The sequence below is a fragment of the Eschrichtius robustus genome, chromosome 12 (genome assembly GCF_028021215.1).
Source record: "Eschrichtius robustus isolate mEscRob2 chromosome 12, mEscRob2.pri, whole genome shotgun sequence".
NCBI lineage: Eukaryota > Metazoa > Chordata > Mammalia > Artiodactyla > Eschrichtiidae > Eschrichtius > Eschrichtius robustus.
Window position 1 is genome coordinate 3,209,779 of NC_090835.1, and position 18,609 is coordinate 3,228,387.

At 42.7% G+C, this 18,609-nt stretch overlaps 2 protein-coding genes across 2 annotated transcripts in view; one reads left to right on the forward strand and one right to left on the reverse strand.

The window, feature by feature from the left end:
* The window catches only part of XPC (XPC complex subunit, DNA damage recognition and repair factor), a 34,543-nt gene extending 26,296 nt beyond the window's left edge, over nucleotides 1–8,247 (reverse strand). Inside the window, exons 1-2 of the mRNA XM_068557750.1 lie at nucleotides 8,046–8,247; nucleotides 664–859 (exon numbers count right to left, since the gene is read on the reverse strand). Of these exons, the coding sequence (XP_068413851.1) occupies nucleotides 664–859; nucleotides 8,046–8,193 (344 nt within the window). The 5' untranslated portion in view covers nucleotides 8,194–8,247. The remainder of the gene's footprint in view (nucleotides 1–663; nucleotides 860–8,045) is intronic.
* Nucleotides 8,248–8,435: 188 nt separating this feature from the next.
* Nucleotides 8,436–18,285, forward strand: LSM3 (LSM3 homolog, U6 small nuclear RNA and mRNA degradation associated). Its single transcript, XM_068558090.1, has 4 exons — nucleotides 8,436–8,538; nucleotides 10,756–10,866; nucleotides 13,094–13,189; nucleotides 17,880–18,285. The coding sequence occupies exons 1-4, from the start codon at nucleotides 8,518–8,520 to the stop codon at nucleotides 17,958–17,960; spliced, it is 309 nt and encodes a 102-aa protein (XP_068414191.1). The 5' UTR covers nucleotides 8,436–8,517; the 3' UTR covers nucleotides 17,961–18,285.
* The last annotated feature ends 324 nt before the right edge of the window (nucleotides 18,286–18,609 follow it).

The following is an 18,609-nucleotide window of genomic DNA, read 5'->3' on the forward strand; positions in this document are numbered from 1 at the left end:
GCATACAAAAATGAACCGGTGTGGGTCCAGCCGTCTCAGAGCACACAGTGGTATATGGCACGGACACAAGTAAGTGTAACACAAGGCAGATAAGTTACACTCTTAAGAGATGCAGCAAGAAGTCCGAGGAGGAAAAGGGGGAGGAACCAATTAAGACTGTGGAGCGGATGACTTCTGCTCTGCATCTTGAAGGTGGAAGAAAGCGTTCCAGGCAGAAGGAAAAGCATGAGCACATCTCGAGTGAAGGAGGGAAGTCCAGCTGGGCAGGAGCGGAGCGTACCCGAGGAGAGCAGGACGGGACACGGCCAGAACGTCAGGGAAATGCCTCGTGTATGAAATGCCTTTGTGTGGTATAAGTAGCACTGGACCAGGAGTCAGAAGACCTAGGTCCCATCCTGGTTTTGGCCACCATCTAGCTGTGTAACGACGAATAAATCACTTTCTGCAAGCTGTTGTCCTCATCTGAAAAGTTCGGGAGGTAAACTACATAATTGCCAAGACTCTTTCCAGCTCTTACTAGTGGTCTGAGCTCTACCTAGAAGAGTTTAAAGATCCCACCTTTTCCACGGATCCCAGTGACAAGCAAAAAGAGCAGGTTTTCTTAGGCACACTTCCCTGATGGGAACAAGCAAGACCTGGTCAAGAGGTTTTCAGCCATCTCACCTGAAATCTTCCCCATCGCTGAGGGCTTCATCCTTAATAACCTGAGGGTTTTCGGATTTAACAGTCACTTTGGCCGCTTTCTTTCTTGCTGGACCATCTGCTGGGCGCCCAGAATCACCGTAGCCCCTCTTCCTCTTTCCTCGTGAAACTTTTGAGAGAAGGCTCTTCTTTAGAGGTTTCTCATCTTCAAAGACATCTAGATGACCACACAGAACACGATAAGGGACAACAGGAAAGGTGGAGACACTGTAGCTTCATGGGCAGGGTCATGAGAAGTCCTCTTTGGTAACCTCCCTCTAAACCTCCGTCACCATCCCATGTTTGGTCAGCAACCAGCTTTCAGCCTCTTCCCACCTCCAGCTGGTCTACACTCTACACTCTTCCTTTATCAGCACTGTATTCTACTCCTCCTAAGACTATAGACACACCACCACATGACTCATACAACCTGAACTGCAAACCTTAAATTTCAGCTAATATCCAGCAAGGAAAAGGCATCAATCCATTAATTAACACCTTGCTTATTTACTACCTGCCAAGGCTAATTATTTATTTTAGGGATAATCCACTCCTATTAAGTGCAAGGTTTCAAGTTCATAAACATGTCCGAGTTTCCAGTTTTACCACAACCGATTTCTCCTAATCTAAGTTTCTGTCATCTTTCAAACCCAAACAACTACTCAAAACACATACATTATGAAATCTTTCCAATCTCACCTCAACGCCACTCTCAGCAAACTTAGGGTTGGAATGAGTTAGCAGTAACTCAAAAATAACTTTATTTTCTCAAAATAATTATTGTTTCCTTTTTTTGTTAAAGGGAAAATATATAAAATGCATAAACTGTTGGTTTTAGCTCAACTAAGGTATCTAAAAGCATGGTCTCCTTATTAACACATATTACTATTATATATATTTATAATATGTATTAATATGACAGGGAAATATTTTTCTATTCTACTATAAATATATTCATGCAAATTATCTTGAATCTGAAATGAATCATCTTCTTTTGCTGCTGCACAACTCTGCTTCAATTAACTGTGGAAAACAAAAATACCCTAGCCTTTATTGAGGTTCCAAAAGGAGCTGCAAGATTAACCTAAAATATCAAATTAATTCATTCCTTTCCTCTATGGTTTGTCCTGCTGACTCTCTGGATAGGTATTTATATTCCCCAAGAATACAGTTCTGCATGGCGGAAAAAGACTCTCCCTTCTGATCTAAATAAAATCATAATTTTAGTAAATTTCACCTTATAACAGCATTTGTTTTAATGCTGGTTAAAATCACTGATTCAGTTCTGTTTCTTTAAAATATTTTATAAAAGAAGAAATGTATGCATTCCCAGGTTTTAAACATTTTAAATGGAAACAAAACATTTCAAAATTAGTTCTCTGTAATCTGGAAACAGATTTCTTATTTCAAGGCCAGAATTTGTTTAAACGTTTATTTATGACCTGACAGTTTGGTAGGGCACCCTTAAACTCAGGATTTCTAGATCTTACAGCGGTTTTTAGCCCTCTGTTAGGAAGCAAAGATGCTAAATGCTTCACTTTACTAATCTAAAGATGCAGGTGAGAGGTTGCTCCAGAAGCACTATTTCTTCCTCACCAAAACTACCTGGTTGGTTAAAAGGCAAAGCTGTGTATGCTTGTACTTTGAAGAGAGAGGTCGAGGAGTTAAAAGTGAGAACAAGGGAAACAAACTGTTTGAGTCAAAAAAATGTTCATAGTATCATTATTCATAATATCCAAAATTTTAAAAATCTGAATGTCTATCCATTAGATAAGCATCAATTATGGTACAGTCACACAAGGATATATAATTCAGTCATCTTCTAAGACAAAGACAAATGATATATGATAAAATGCTAAGAACGCAAAATTGTTCTCATAGTATACTTTCTACTACACACACAAAAAAACACAGACTAGAAGGAAATACACTGTTATTTAGTGGTGGCTGTTTCTGGATGGTAGACATACAGATGACATTTTTTTCTTTATTCTTTGCTGGTTTTTTTTTTGTTTTTGGTGCCACAGTATCAAGAGGCTATTATCCACGCAAATGGAAACAAAAAGATAGCTGGGGTAGCAAGACTTGTATCAGACAAGATAGACTATAAAACAAAGTCTATAATAAAAGACAAAGGACATTATATAATGATTAAGAGGTCAATACAAGAAGATATCGTTCATAAACATATATGAACCTAACATAGGAGCACCTGAATATATACAGCAAATATTAACAGAAATAAAGGGAGAAATTGACAGCAGTACAACAGTGGGGGACCTTAACACCCCCACTTACATCAACGGACAGATCATTCAGACAGAAAATCAATAAGGAAACAGTGACCCTGCGACTTCCTTGGTAGCACAGTGGTTAAGAATCCGCCTGCCAATGCAGGGGACACAGGTTTGAGCCCTGGTCCAGGAAGATCCCACATGCCACGGAGCAACTAAGCCTGTGTGCCACAACTACTGAGCCTGTGCTCTAGAGCCCACGTGCCACAACTACTGAAGCCCGTACGCCTAGAGCCCGTGCTCCGCAACGAGAGAAGCCACTGCAACGAGAAGCCCACACTGCAATGAAGAGTAGCTCCCGCTTGCCGCAACTAGAGAAAGCCTGCGCACAGCGACGAAGACTCAACACAGCCATACATAAATAAATAAATAAATGGGGGAAAAAAAGGAAACAGTGACCTTAAATGACACATTAGACCAGATGGACTTAATAGATATCTGCAGGACATTCTGTCCAAAAACAGCAGAATACACATTCTTTCCAAGTGCACGTGGAACATTCGCCAGGACAGATCACATGCCAGTGCCAAAACAAGTCCCCCAAAATTCACGAAGACTGAAAATGTATCAAGCATCTTTTCCAATGACAACAGTATGAAACTAGAAATCAGTTACAGGAAGAAAAAAGAAAAAAAGACAAACACATGGAGACTAAACAAGATGCTACTAAAAAACAAAAACAAAAAAACCAATGGATGGGCTTCCCTGGTGGCGCAGTGGTTGAGAATCTGCCTGCCAATGCAGGGCACACGGGTTCGAGCCCTGGTCTGGGAAGATCCCACATGCCGCGGAGCAACTAGGCCCGTGAGCCACAATTACTGAGCCTGCGCGTCTGGAGCCTGTGCTCCGCAAGAAGAGAGGCCGCGACAGTGAGAGGCCCGCGCACCGCGATGAAGAGTGGCCCCCGCTTGCTGCAACTAGAGAAAGCCCTCGCACAGCAACAAAGACCCAACACAGCCATAAATAAATAAATAAAATAAAAATAAATAAAAAATTTTAAAAAAAAACAAAAAAAAAAACCAATGGATGAATCATGAAATCAAAGAGGAAATTGGAAAATACCTTAAGACAGTGAAAATAAAAACACAATTTTACAAAATCTACAGGATGCAGCAAAAGCAGTTCTAAGAGGGAAGCTTACAGCAATACAGGCCCACCTCAAGAAACAGGAAAAATCTCAAACAACCTAACCTACCATCTAAAGGAATTAGAAATATTACTCAGCCATAGAAAGAATGCAATTTTGCCATTTGCAACAACATGGAGGGTATTATATTTGGTGAAATAAGACAGAGAAAGACAAATACTGTGTTTTCCCTTATATGTGGAATCTAAAAAATAAAACAAATGAACAAATATAACAAAACAGAAAACAGACTCAGATACAGAGAACAAATTAGTGGCTACCAGTGGAGAAAGGGGTGGGGGAAGAGGCAAGATAGGGGAAGAGGATTAAGAGGTACAAAGGACTAGGTATAAAATCAGTAAGTTAACAAGGATGCAATGCATAGCACAGGGAATATAGCCAATATTTTATAACTTTATACGGAGTGAAGTCCAATATCAAATATCAGATCACTGTTGTACATCTGAACTAATATTGTAAGTCAACTATAATTTAAAAAAAAAAGAAAAAGAGGTCATTTTCCAGGACTCTCCAAGATCTAGAGCTGTCTACTTCAGTCAGCCCTCCGTATCCCCCTGGTTCTGAATCCACAGATTCAACCACCCTCAGATTGAACTTTGGTTGAATCTGCAGATGTGGAACCGGAGGATACGGAGGGCTGACTGTACTACACTGTTACGTAAAGGATTTGAGCATCCGCACATCTTAGTATACACGGAGGTTGTGAAACCAATTCTCTGCAGATACCAAGGGACAACTGTCTAACCAGCCTCCTTGACCTTAACCAAGTTATTTCAGCAGGGCATGAATTAACCACTGGGGCTTGCTTGGCCAGCCACTGATTTACTAACAAAAACACCTGCTTAGAACTGCCAGCAGCACCTCATAGCACTAAGAATAAAATACAACCTCCTTAGTTTGGTCTCCAACCTAAGGGTCCTACTCATGTCTCTCACCTCAATTCCAAAACATTCCCTCCTATGGGTCTTTAAACTTACTGATTCCTCTGCCCAGAGCTCTCTTCCCCCACAATGTCTTACAAAAGGCTCCTTCATTACAGTCAGTAATTGGCTCAAAGTGCCACGTCTTCACACAGGCCTTCCTTGACCACTGATTCTGACAGCCGCTTCTTCCCTGTCCCCATGTCAGCTTTATTACAGCAACCTGTTCTACCTTCTTCATTGGTCTTATCACCATGTGAATTTATTTTTTAACTTAGTTGTCCTACCTACCCTTCCCCAAAGATTACAGGCATCATGAGAGCAGGAACCTTGCCTATCCTGTTCACTGCTATAATTCCAGTGCCTAGAACAGGGCCTGAAAATAGCAAGTGCTCAGTAAGTCTCTGTTGAAGGAGTTAATGAACTACATCGATGAAGGATTTAACACTGAGATTAAATATGGAGAAACCAGAGGTGCCCTAATGGAAACAAAGATAAAATGTGGAAGACTATTTTCTTTGTCCCCAGCTGTTGAAAGCAGCCAAGTGTCATCTTCACGTGCATGCACCGAGGTGCTGGTAAAACTCACACTATGGTGCTGTTAGACAGTACACTGGAGAGTCACCAAATCAGTGTCACCTGCGGCCAAAACCACAACCAAATTGCTCCTCTACCCAACCACATCAAAGCTGATAACTCTTCCCGGAAGCTACCTTGCAAACTTACTGCAGCTCCACTGGCTCGCAGAGCGTGAGTGAAGCTTAAGTGCATCCTTGCCTACGTGCAGGCTGAACTGATATGAGGTAGCCCATCTGATTACCTCACCGGGACCATGCCAGGAGCCTTACGGGATGAAAATTCACAGCCATCCAGCAAGTTAGAATTAAGTTTCACAGACGAGGTCCAGAGAGGCTAAATTATTTGCACCAAGTCATTTACCCAAGCACATGTAACTACTAAACGTCGGCGCTATACCAACCTGGTGCCAAGGCGAAGTGTTTAGCTGGGAGGAATGCTACCCGGGCTGGTGGCATTCCCAATACCTTTTGATTTCAAAAAAAATTTTTAATTGCCACGTATGCAGAACACATTCCCTCTGACTAGAATGACAACCCCTTTCCATAGCCGTTTGCTGAAATATTACCTATTCTTCAAGTCGCAGACCAAACATAACTTCTTCAGAGACCATTTCCCAATCTCTCCTGATTATTCCTTCAGAAGTCAGAAAGCCTTATACCTTCTCCCATGAAATCACACGCTGTATTGGACATTTTTTTGGTAAATGTGAACACTACCCTACTCTAATCTCCAAGAAACCTCTATCTCCCATGTCACCTAGCTCGTGTGCAGCAGACATTAGGCACTCAAAAAATGTTACCGGAATGAGTCAATGAATAAAATGGAACTTGTAGTATTAACTGTGAGGTAAATCACCTTTTAAGTTTAGAAATGGTTACCACTGGACTATTTCCTAATGGATGATGGCCTTAAAATATGTACAGAATCACAGAATTACTGAATCTATGTCACAGGAGCCCTTGCTGGTGACCTAGGCTAGTTGTCTACCCAGTTATATCAGGTACCCCAGAAATCCCTTCTACAGCATGCATTATGCAATTATTTATAATATTTATTGAGCACTTAGTATACGTAGAGAAGGCGGGGAGGACAAAATAGGATACAGCAAAAAAATAAGACATGTTTTCATAAGCTTAAATTCCGGTAAGACAGGTCAAAAAGGAAGCAAATAAATTAACAAGATCATTACAGATGTGACATAGGCTGTCAGAGCCTCTGTGACAAGGGGTACCTGGGAGAGACCACCTTAGGCAGGATACTCGAGGAGTGCCTGGGTTGAGACCTGGAGGAACAGAAGTGAGCCACGGCAAAAGCCACGGAAGAACATTCTAGGGAGAAGGAACATCAAAGGCAAAGGCTCAGGTGAAAAATAACAGCGTATCTGAGGAACCGAAGGGAGGCCAACAAGGAGGGTATCTGGCAAAGAAGACAGTGGTAGCAGACAACAGAAGAAGCAGGAGCCAAAACATGTAGGATCTCGTAGGCCATGGTGAGGAATCTGGATTTTATGCCAAGAGCAATGGGAAGCCACAGAGGATTTGAAGTAGGAGCATGGCAAGATCTGATTTTTTTTTAAGATCACTTGTGCCGCTGCATGGAGAACTCCTGCCGTGGTGAGGGATGAAAGGAAGTAAGGAGGCCAGTGAAGAGGCAACTGCAGTCGCTCAACTGAAAAGTGAGGGTGGCTTGGGCAGGGAGTGTGGCCACGGAAATAAAGAGAAGTGGAGAGATTGAAGATATGGTTCTGAGGTTGAACTAACAGGACTTGCTGAAGGGCTGGAGGTGTGCGTGTAAGGAAGAGGAGGGGTCTGCTTTAACAAGTGAAGGGATCAATTACTGAGAAGGGGAGAAGTGGCGAAGGGGCAGGTTTAAGAGGGGAAAATCAAGAGTTTTGCTTTGCCCAGGGCAAATATAAGAAGCCTATTCGATATGCACGTGAAGAAGTCAGGTGGGATCCGAAGCTGGGGCTCTGAGGTGAGATTTGGCTGAAGGTACTATTCAGATCTGCACACTCCAGCAACTCTAAGTACTGGTCTGTTCGTCTTGTGGGGACACAAAACAACTTCAGTGCCTCTTGCCTATTCACCCTCTGCATCTACCAGGAGGCCGGACTTGATCCTGCGGGTGACGCGGAGCAGGAAGAGGCTGAGCAGGGGAGCTCGCGGTCCGGCCGGGCTCCGCGGAACCGCTCAGGGCGCATCGCTCCCGGCACGGAAGGCAAAGACGCAGCGACGTCGGGGAGGCCCGGGGCAGCCGCATGCCGCCTGCCTCCCGCGGTCACCGGAACGCCGTCTCGCTGGCGCAGGTGGGCGCGGGGTTGCCTCGCCCGCACCTGCAGGAGGCCGGCCTCGCCCTCCCCCACCCGGCCTGCCTCCCGCCCTCCTCCAGCCTCTCCCCCTAAGCCCGGCTGGACCTCGCTCTCACCCGCCTCCTTCTCCTCGCGCCTGGCTTTGCTCTCGCCCTTGGCAGTCTGGCCGCGTGACTCACGTCCCCGCGGCTCCCTGCCCGCGGCCATCTGGCTGCGCAACTCGCGTCCCTGCGGCTCCCTGCCAGCCTTGCGCTTCCGAGCCATCTTTGCCTGGGCAGGACTGGCCTGGCGCTTGACGCACCGCGCCGCCGCGGGACGCTGCCCGCGCGCTGGCTCCGCCCCTAGGCGGGGCGAGGCACGGCCACGCCCCCTCACGGAGACACCAGGTACCCAATTTCCCGCCCCCCAACGTCGGCGCCCCTGATAAAGCTCCGCCCCAGCCCCAAAGGACCAATGCCAACTGCAGGAAGCAAGAAGCAGCAAAACCGATTCTTTCTACTTCCGGTGCATTGGGTCCTCGCCTTTCCCGAGACCGGAGGGGGTTCTCGTGCTCTCGCGAGAGGCGGGAAAGAGCGCAGGGTTTGAAAGATGGCGGACGACGTGGACCAGGTGAGTGTCTTCTGAGGAACTCGCTTCGGAGCGGCTTCCCCACGCCCAGGCCTGGCTCTGCCCCACTTTGCCTGTCAGGGTTGCTTTCTCCAAGCTCACGGCAACGTGGCCAATCACGCCGCCTCTTTCTGGGTCTTCACGGCCTTAATCTGCCTCTTGGTTAACCGCGCCTCCTCCCAATTTTGCCTCAGGCCCTGAGATTTTTTTTCTGTTCGAAGTCCGCTGGAAACTAGTTATTCCTGACTCTCGTCACTTCCTTTCTCTTGAGTCTCACCTTTTTCTGTAGGGTGGGAATAATTATCCTTGCCTGCCTCACGGACCTGTCGGGGTTCTGATAGAAAGCCTGATAATACAGTTAAGGAGTTGTTACCGTTACTGAGCGCAGCAGTTGTTGCACAGTCAACAAACACCTAGTGAGCATCGTCTTTGTGTGGTTGGACACCGTCCTGAGCACCAGGGACACTGGCATTGACGTACGTGGTCCCTGGCCCCACTTGAAGTTTATATTCGGGGAAGGACGGGTAAAAAGTAAATATAAGTGTGCGCGATATACGGGGCTGTGATGTGGTATGAAGGCAACAAGCAAGGAACTGGTATCCACAATAACTGATGGTCCTGCAGGCTTTCTCACGCGCTCTCCTTTCTTTCCAAAAGTGCTCTTCCTCAGATATCTTTGTGGATCAGGTTACAGCTTGTTCAGCTTTCTACTGAAATCTCACCTCCTCAGAGAGGACTTCTCTGGCCACCTGCATCAAACGGCACTCTCCCAGTCTGCTTTATTTTTCTTCATAGAATGTTATTGGTTCATATTAAGTATATGCTTCTTTGTTTAATGCCTGTATCCCCCAACTGGAATGTGAGTTCCTTAAGAGCAAGAGTTTTGTTCACTGTTCTGTCCTCGGGGTTTAGAACGGTGCTGGAAACACTCAACAGATACTAATTGAGTGAATGAATCGAATGATCAGGGAGTCCCCTTTGAAAAGGCAGTGTTTAAAACTACGGGATGAAAAGGGTGGACAGTGGGTAGTAGGGCTCAGTCACGTATATATCCTTACAGTGTTACGATTACTTATTTATATGCCTCTCCCCACTAGAATGAACTCCTTGAGGGCAGGGACTGACTTCTGTATCATTGTAATCTAGTATTTGGTTAGCTGGTCCTTAACAAACACCTATTGAACTGGGGATGGGGACTAGGTGAGTCAGTATTTTTTCTTCTTCTTCTTTTTTTCCCCTCATCCAGCCCTTTAGGGCTGTAGAGCCTGTCACATTCAGTCGCCTTCCTCCACTGGCCTTGTGTACTTACTGAAGCAGCTCTCCTTGAATAATCTTATCAGCTCTCCTGGCTTCAAGCATCCCTTCCATATGGACCCTGGTCATCCTAGCCCTGATCTCTTTGAGACTTGTTTCCAACAGTTCTTTAATAGTAATAAAAAGAACCATTTATAAGTACTTTTCTGTTTGCCAGGTACTATTTAAAATACATCAAATACTTCAGTTAAATACATTAGCTCTAATCCTCACAAGAATTATGAAGGGAAGATTGTGGCTTCCTCATTTTGTAAACAAGGAAACTGAGAATCAGAGATGGCATGATTTTTTAATCCCAATTCGTAAGTGTCAGAGTCAGGAATTGAACCCACACTGCCTGACTCCAAAGCCAATGCTTTCAACCAGTATTCTATACTGCCTGCTAAATATATTCATCTTACTGGCCAAATGGCACCCTGAACTCAACTTGCCGTGTACTGAACTCACAATCCTCCCTCAAACATTCATCTCTGCTTAGCATTCTGACTAGTATGTGGTAGTCATTAAATGTAAGTTCTTCAAATTACTAAATGATATTTGAGATAAAGCTGAAGTCCCTGAGAGAGTGACTCCCTACACACTGAAATGGGGTCAGACAATTTGGATTTTGAGGGAGCAGAGTGCCGTCATGATTACTTTGTCATATAACTCCTTTCTGTGTATGTATGTTTCAGCCCTCATTTATCTAGCACTTACTCTGTGTCGTGCACTGTTCTGTGCCTTCAAGTATGTCATTTAAGCCTCACAACAACAGTGTTAGGTAGGCACTTTCGTTATACACATTTTGCAGATTAGGAGACTGAGGCATAGAGGGGTTAAGTAATTTGCCCACAGTCATGCAGGGCACCGATGGTTCAGACACTTTACTCTCTAGTACTGTATTACTAAGCCTGTTTCTTTTATCAGCAACAAACTACCAACACTGTAGAAGAGCCTCTGGATCTCATCAGACTCAGTCTGGATGAACGAATCTATGTGAAAATGAGAAACGACAGAGAGCTTCGAGGCAGGTTACATGTGAGTAAATTTACTAAATCACCTTGAAATCAGATTATTTCCTTACCATTGCTCCCTCCTCCCACCCCTTTGAAATGTAAAAACTGTCCACTCTGGAAGAGTGTTTGAATGTAGACAAGGAGGAGGTGGAAAGTCACCCATATTTCCAAAAGCCAAATGCAACTGTATTTTATTCATATTGTTAACATTTATTTCTCTTAACGGAAATGCTGTGTTTATTAAAGAATATTTTCATTTCTTTCATTTTTTCCTGTGTTTATTTGTAAATAACATTTATTTGTCCTCCATTCTCATTTAAGTGTTCTTTAAATTACTGACATATATATAAATTTGTGTTTTGTTGTGAAAAATTTTAGACAGCACAGACATACATAGAGTAAAAGGGGAAATGCCATTTCTTCTTTTGAGTCTATAGTCTTTCAGGTCTTTTCTGTATATTTACACATATATACAAGAATGATGTGTCTGTATGTATATATTTGCACTATATACACCACCTCTAAAAAAAAAAATAAATGGGATCTTGCTATACATTTTGGGGACACCTTTCTTTTTCACTTAATTATTCTTGGAAATTATTGATCCTGAGTGCATATAAATCTCCTTTATTTTTTTAAATGATTGTGTAGAATTCTGTATATGGTAGCAGTGATATTAAGATTGTTTTCCATTTCTTACTACTATAAGCATTTTTATACATCGACCTTTGTGTATATCTGTAAATATTTCTATAGGATTGGTCCCTTGAGGTGGTCCCATTTATTCATAAAGAGAGTATACTAAAGGTTTTGCCTCTTCTTGATAACTCGTTACTTTCCTGAGTAAGTTGTTTTTATTACTACCATTCTACCCTAAAGTGATTAAAAATAGCTACTTTTTATTGAGCATTAATTATATGCCAGGTACTGTTACTCTAAGTGTTTTGCATGTAATATCTTATTTAATGTCTATAACAACTCTGTGAGGGTAGATACTCATTATCCCGTTTTACGTTTGAAGAAGCTCAGGCTCAGAAAGATGAAGTTACTTTGCTTAAGGTGACACAGCCAGTAAAAAGAGGGCCAGACTAGGAACCTAGGCAGTCTGACTTCAGCCCCCTCTTAAGTACTATGATTCTACCTAACATGAAACCTAAAGGTAAAGAACCTCCTGTGCTTGGAAAGGAAGTGGGGACCCAGTAGTCTTCAATTACAGAAAGGAAGAGGAACCCCCGGGTAATGGAATAGTGGCAACTTTGCAGAGAAAAATAGAATTGAACTTAATCACAGGGGCCAGTGGCAAGTAGACAAACACCCCAGGACAGACGTGTTGCCTTAACCCTTGGAGGCTTCTTCAGTTCCCTGCGTACACTCAATTGTCTCTGTACTGAATGACCACCAACCTTTTGTCTTCTGGCCCTCATCTGTAGATCTTTGCCCCCGTTTGTTGCTTTGCCTAGCAGTTCCCCGTGTTGCTAATTGGCTATTTTTATTTTGATGTGAGCTGGTGAACCACTTAACACTTGGCTGGAAGTAAGCATAAGTGGGTTCTAAACAAGCCACTCCCTCCCTCCCACCCCCGGGAGCTTCATCTTTTAGTGAAATGCGTGAGCCTTAGAGCTTGGATTGAGGACATCCCTGAATATCTGAGTTGCAATATTTGTTGGTCGAGCTCACAGGTGCCGAAAAGCTAGTTCTGGTGAGGCTATAATGTGCAGGGTGTTGCTCTGCTTACTTTACTTTGTGGTGTTTAGTTTAGGACAGGGCGTGTTGAGTGACAGGGTCTTGTGCTTTTAGGAGACTGCATTGCCGTCATCTTAGCAGTTAAAGAATTTTATTTCCTTTACTGTATCTTTCTTGTCACGCTATTACAGATGGAATTTAAAGAAGTATACTGAAAGGTGTATGAACTGGCTTTTTTTCATAATTAAATATTATAGATATTTATGTGACTGCCTTAGATAACAAATAGGGTGGGCACTTTAAAAATAATTTCAAATTATTTTGAGTAATTCATTTTTGACCATAACAGTTTTATATTTGTATCAGGTCAGTTAAGTTATCGTTGGAGATGATTGGCAGAGAAACAGTATATTAGCACAGCAGGATTATTTTTTATTTGAATGTAAAAGTTTGTGGTGTAAGTATTATGTGTTACTGGTAATTGAGTGATTTGCATATTATAAGCCGTGTTTATTATTTCCTAATTTGCGTATCACATTTCTTGGTCCCTCACCTTCCCACTTCAGGCTTATGATCAGCATTTAAATATGATATTGGGAGATGTGGAAGAAACTGTGACAACTATAGAAATTGATGAAGAAACATATGAAGAGATATATAAAGTAAGTCATGCAGTTCCATTCATCGCTTTTAAAATGTCAGTTTTTCTCAGAATCCAACAGTTATTTATGGAAAACCTGTCGTGTTTTGATACCTATTCATGGACTCAGTAGAGTGTAGCAATTAAAAAAACCAAAGGCATTGGGGTTGGACAGACCTGGTTTCCAGTGCTGGCTTGGCCACTTCCTATCTGGGGTACGTTGGGCAAGGGAAGTACCTTTGCAGATGTAACTTCCTCAATGGTAAGCAGGAATACAGTCACTTCTGTCGTAGGGTTGCCAAGATTCGTTGAGATATGGCTGTGTAAGATGCCTCTGTGTGCTGGCGTATAACAGTAATACTGGCCAGTGTTTTGTTTGATGTGGACTTATGTATCAGTACTTATTAGAAACTAAAACTGAGAAATTTTTAAAATATTTAACTCATTAAAAATAATAAATCTATTACATTTTGACATAAGTAACATTTTTGTGAATAATAGCTATATTTTCTAAAACAAAATATTCAGTGAGAAGTGTCTTTGTTTTATGTTTTGCAAATGCTTGGCTTAATAGACAACAGCTAGTTACTCACATCTCTGTTTCTGCATTTAATCTGTTGCGCTGTATTGTGAATGTCACACAGATAGGTAGTTGGAAAGGGAGGAGTATTTCTTGTGGATACTTGCCTTTGATACTACACCCAAACTCAGCAAGCGGTAGTTTCTTAAAGGTTAGTTGTAGTGTAGAATCTGAAACTATATCAGTGAACTTTTCATACTCTTGTTATATGCAAATTCATTGGTCTACCTTGCGCTTGGAATGGATTTTTTATACATGCATGATTTTGTAACATCAAACTCTGGTCGTTTGGAAAATATTGGTTCACTGAATTATGCAGATCTTCCAGATATTGGCACATTTTGTTGTTCAGTCTTTTAAGTATTGAGAAGCCACTCTGGCCCTCAGGACCGCCTGGATTCACATCTTGACTCCCTTGCTTACCAGCTATATAATTGTACCAACTTGTCTGTGACTGAGTTTCTGTATCTGTAAAATGGGGATGGTAATACGACTCACTTCATACAGCTATTGAGGATTCATTGAGAGATTCCGTGAAAAGCCTTCAGGTGGCGACAGGCACGTAGTAAGTGTTCAGATGTCAGCCTTTGTTGGTTTTTGTGGTTCTGCTTTATCCCGGCCTTCCTCCTCTTTTCAGCCACTCCCAACTCCGCGGCTAGTCTTCTTTCTCCCTCTGAACGTGGGATTTTTTTTTAATCTGCTTTTTTTTTTTTCCCCTCAGATGTCATTTACTAATTACTGTTTGTTATAAGCCATCAATCTGTAATAATAGTACAGCATGAAAGCTTGAGCTCTGGCTTAACAGATCTCGGTTCAAATCCTGGCTGCTGATGATTAGTTATGTGACCTTGGGCAAGTTCTAGAAATTTTTTAAGCCTCAGGGACCTCCTCTGTAAAATGCCAATACAATAATTGTGCCTTCCTCCCAGGATTATCACAGGTTGCACTGAATTTGGTGCTTGTAAAGCTGGCGGCAAGTGGTGATTGGTGGCCATTATGATTATGGATAAATCTGTGCCTCCAGCTTTTTTCTTTTCTGAGCTTCACTCTCTCATTTCCAATATTCTTATTGAAAATATACCCACGTTGGGTGTTATCTCAAACTCGGTATATATAAAACTAAACTTCTGGTGTTCTTCACCTTCAAAATGAGGTCATTCTCAATTCCCTGTTTCTGTTCATGATTTTCTCAGTTATTTGGACCTTATATCTCAGAATTTTATACAACAAGTCAGCCAAAAACTTAGTGGCTTAAAAGTGCACACATTTATTAGCTCACAGTTTGTGTGGGTCAGGTGTCCAGGCTTAGCTGGGTCCTCTGCTTCAGGGTTTCTCACAAGGCTGCACAAGGGCTGGGGTCTCATCTGAAGGCTAAAGTGGGGGAAGGTTCTGCCTCTAAGCTCACTTTCATGGTTGTTGAGAGGATTCATTTCCTCGAGGGTTTTGGACTGAGAGCGCCTCAGTTCCTTGCTGCAGGGCCTCTACCACCGGCAGCTTCTTTATCAAACCCAGCAAGAGAGCTGGCTAGCAAGGTGGAAGTAACTATCTTATGTAACCTAATCATGATAGTGGCATCCCACTAACTTTGTAGTATTCTACTGGTTAGAAGCAAGGCACAAATTTTACCCACACTCAGAAGGAGGGGGTTACACAAGTGGGTGAACACCAGGAGGCAGGGATCCTTGAGGGCGATCATAGAAGCTGCTTACTTGGATCTCCAGAAAACTATAATTGAATTAATAGAGAATCATTTCGGATGAAGTGGTTTCCATATGAAGGTAAGGTTGGAACTTTTTAGTTCAGAAGTATGACTACTGAATGAGGGATTTGAGTAAAATATATCAGTTATTTTGATGAGTGCTGACTCCTTCACTGAACTGGCTATGGTAAGACTAGGTTGCCTTTTGCAACTAGAAGGAGACCAGAAGGCAGTGCTGCTTCCTAGTAGCAGACAACAGACATGATCCTTGTTTCTCTCAGAGTGATTCTCAGAGTGTGTTCCTCAAGCCAGGAGTATGGGCAGACCTGGAGTGTGTTAGAAATGCAGGTTCATGGGCCACACCCTGGCCTACTGAGTGAGGATCTCTGGGCATGGAGCCAGGGAACAGCCTAAAAGGTGATCTTATGCACATTGAAACTTGAGAACCACTGCCCTGAGAGTGTATTATCTGGGAAAGAGTTAGATACATTCGTGGATGTATTATCTGGGAAAGAGTTAGATACATTCGTGGATGTATTATCTGGGAAAGAGTTAGATACATTCGTGGATGTCACATAAGTGTACTTGATTTAGCATACTAAATTTATAGGTACTACTTGAATTTACTGTTGGGGGTTCTCCTTTTATGTTAGTTCCAGTGCCCAAGAAGCTCATAAAACATGGTTCTTAAATTTTAAAAAAGTTCTGAAGACATAGCTATTACCAATATTTTCTGCCTGGCGGAGAGAGAGTTTTCTGTCGGATCTACATGTGGTCAGTTGTGGTACAGATTCCTGTAAGCTAAAAAGGATAAATTAATTGTCATTGCCCCTCCCACCTCCACTGTAGCACAGCAGGGACAGGATATCCGCTGCCATAAAAACTCCCTTTCAGAAAAGGAAAGAACGGGGACGTAGAGCAGTTACTGGTCCTTTGCAGTGATGGATCCCCTGGGGAGGCATGAGTAGTAGAAGAAATCCCTTGGTTAGGTCATGTATGTCCTGTGCGATATTTGGGACATAACTAAAAAAAATTCTTTTTCGTTTATCTGTAATTCAAATTTAATTGGGCGACCTGTATTTTTATTTGCTAAATCTGGGGGCTGCAGAACATTCACAGAAACGTCTCACTTATGCTGGAAGACTCAAATTGTCAAAGGCTTTTTTTAGCCAGGCTATGTATTGGTTCTTTGGCTATACCATTTCTTTAAAAACTTATGACTTCATATATTTCTGATCTGTTTACCTCCAATCAATTCTTTGGGCCAGTCACCTCAAAGTCTTTTTCTGTACAGAACTTGTAGACACCTTTATTTCTTTAGTTCCTCACCTCTAATATGTGTAACTTCCTCTCCCACAAATTAATGTTGACTACCTTGGGTCATTTGCTAAAGTAAATTTGGGTGGGAAAGGAACACCCTTCATCTGGTCTTCCCCTCAGGGCTGAGTTTGTTTAACTGAGAAGATTTACAGGCTGCTTTGTTCCTCAGAGCTTTTTTTCCTGCTTATTGTCCACAGTTTGGAGTCTAAAAACAGTTGGCTTTTATGACCTCATGAATGCTGTTTCTTATAATCTCTGCTTGAAAACCAGCTAGTTCTCACCTAAGCTCATCTCTTCCTTACACTGCCCTGCCCAGTGCATCAGGTTAACAGCAACACTACTCATGTTTGGCTTTTTCCAACCTCTTCCCCAGAACCTATAGGTTTGGGACATCTTTTGGGCTACTTTTGGAGTCATTGCAGGCAACAGTTTTACTTAATGTTTTGCCGAGGCACGAGAAAATTTCAGACCTTCCATATCTGTTTCCTTACAGCCTAAGGCTTGTCCCCTAGGCTAACGCAGAAGGTATCCATTCTGTATATGAGTGCAGTAGCACATAGAAGCAACACATGAGGGCTTAGCACAGTAGGATTTTATTTGTACCCACACAACAGTCTTTAGTGAGGTTTTAGGTCAGTGCAGTAGCTTTCTTCCAGATGCTCAGTCAGGGACCCAGGCTTCCTGGCTCTGCCATCCCCAGGGTTCTCCATAATCTGAGTCCATGGCCGGGGGAGAACACAAGAGGCGCCTTTGTGGGAGGTTTAGGGGTTGGTCATCACTTCTGTTCACTTTCCATTGGTTAAAACCCAGTCCGTGGCACCATCTGGTTGGCAGGGAGCATGAGAAACGTGGTCTAGCTGTGTGCCAAGAAGAGGGGCAGAAAGGGCTGGGTGGATAGCTGACGCCTCTGCCCCAGTTGTGTTCCAGGGAAAGAAACAGTTAGTAGATGGTTCTTTGTGCCACAAAGGTAAGTGATCAGGTTTTTGAAGCAATTTGTTTGTGTTATGATGAATGTATGGTTTTTTGTTTTCAAATTTCTCTCTCGAAAAATAAATAATACTACTACAAATTTGTATAAATGTGTTCTGTGTTTTTTTTTTTTTCCTCTTCCAGTCAACAAAACGGAATATTCCAATGCTCTTTGTCCGGGGAGACGGTGTTGTGCTAGTTGCCCCACCACTGAGAGTTGGTTGAAACAAAGGATTTATCCTGTGTGGAAAATAAGAGATTTTGTGTGATTGCCTCTTTAAATGTAGAAGATATTCAAAAGAGAAACCGGCGTACGTTTTGATTTTAAGAAATAACCACGAATTCTTCCACTTCTGAAATAAGTTGATTTGCAGATAACTCACAAATTCTTAAGCTAAATGGCATTTTTATTTTTCTCCAACCCTTCCAAAGAATGTGATCACCAAGATGCAGAACTTTTTCAGGAGTTGATTTGCTCCATTGTTTTTTCGGACAATTTCTGGGTTTCTTTCTTTAAATTAAATTCGACGTTTCCTTTTTTGATTTTTAATGCAGTCTCCTGTCTTGTGAATTCTTTCAAATAAGCACATGTGTTCCATTCACTGTATTTGTACACTTTTGTGTTGCACCTGCTATGTTTATGGCACCAAGTTGAGTCCTGGGAACGACAGTTTTGTCCATTTGCTTCCCTCCCTGGAGTCTTCTGGAAAGGCAGTTGTTGAAGCCAGTAACTGCAGGACAGTGAGGTCAGGGCTGATGGCGTCATGCATGTATGGGATGCCGTGAGAGCACAGAGAAGAGCACCATGGGTGGGCGGGCGTGGTGGTGGGGCTCTCGTTGTAAACACTGGCACTGCAGTGAAAGATGGGAGCCT

Excerpts from the sequence above, each read along its gene's own strand:
- LSM3 (XM_068558090.1), top strand. The coding sequence starts at position 8,518 with ATGGCGGACGACGTGGACCAG. Across the intron at positions 8,539-10,755 it reads TGGCGGACGACGTGGACCAG|CAACAAACTACCAACACTGT; the intron begins GTGAGTGTCTTC and ends TTCTTTTATCAG. Across the intron at positions 10,867-13,093 it reads AGCTTCGAGGCAGGTTACAT|GCTTATGATCAGCATTTAAA; the intron begins GTGAGTAAATTT and ends TTCCCACTTCAG.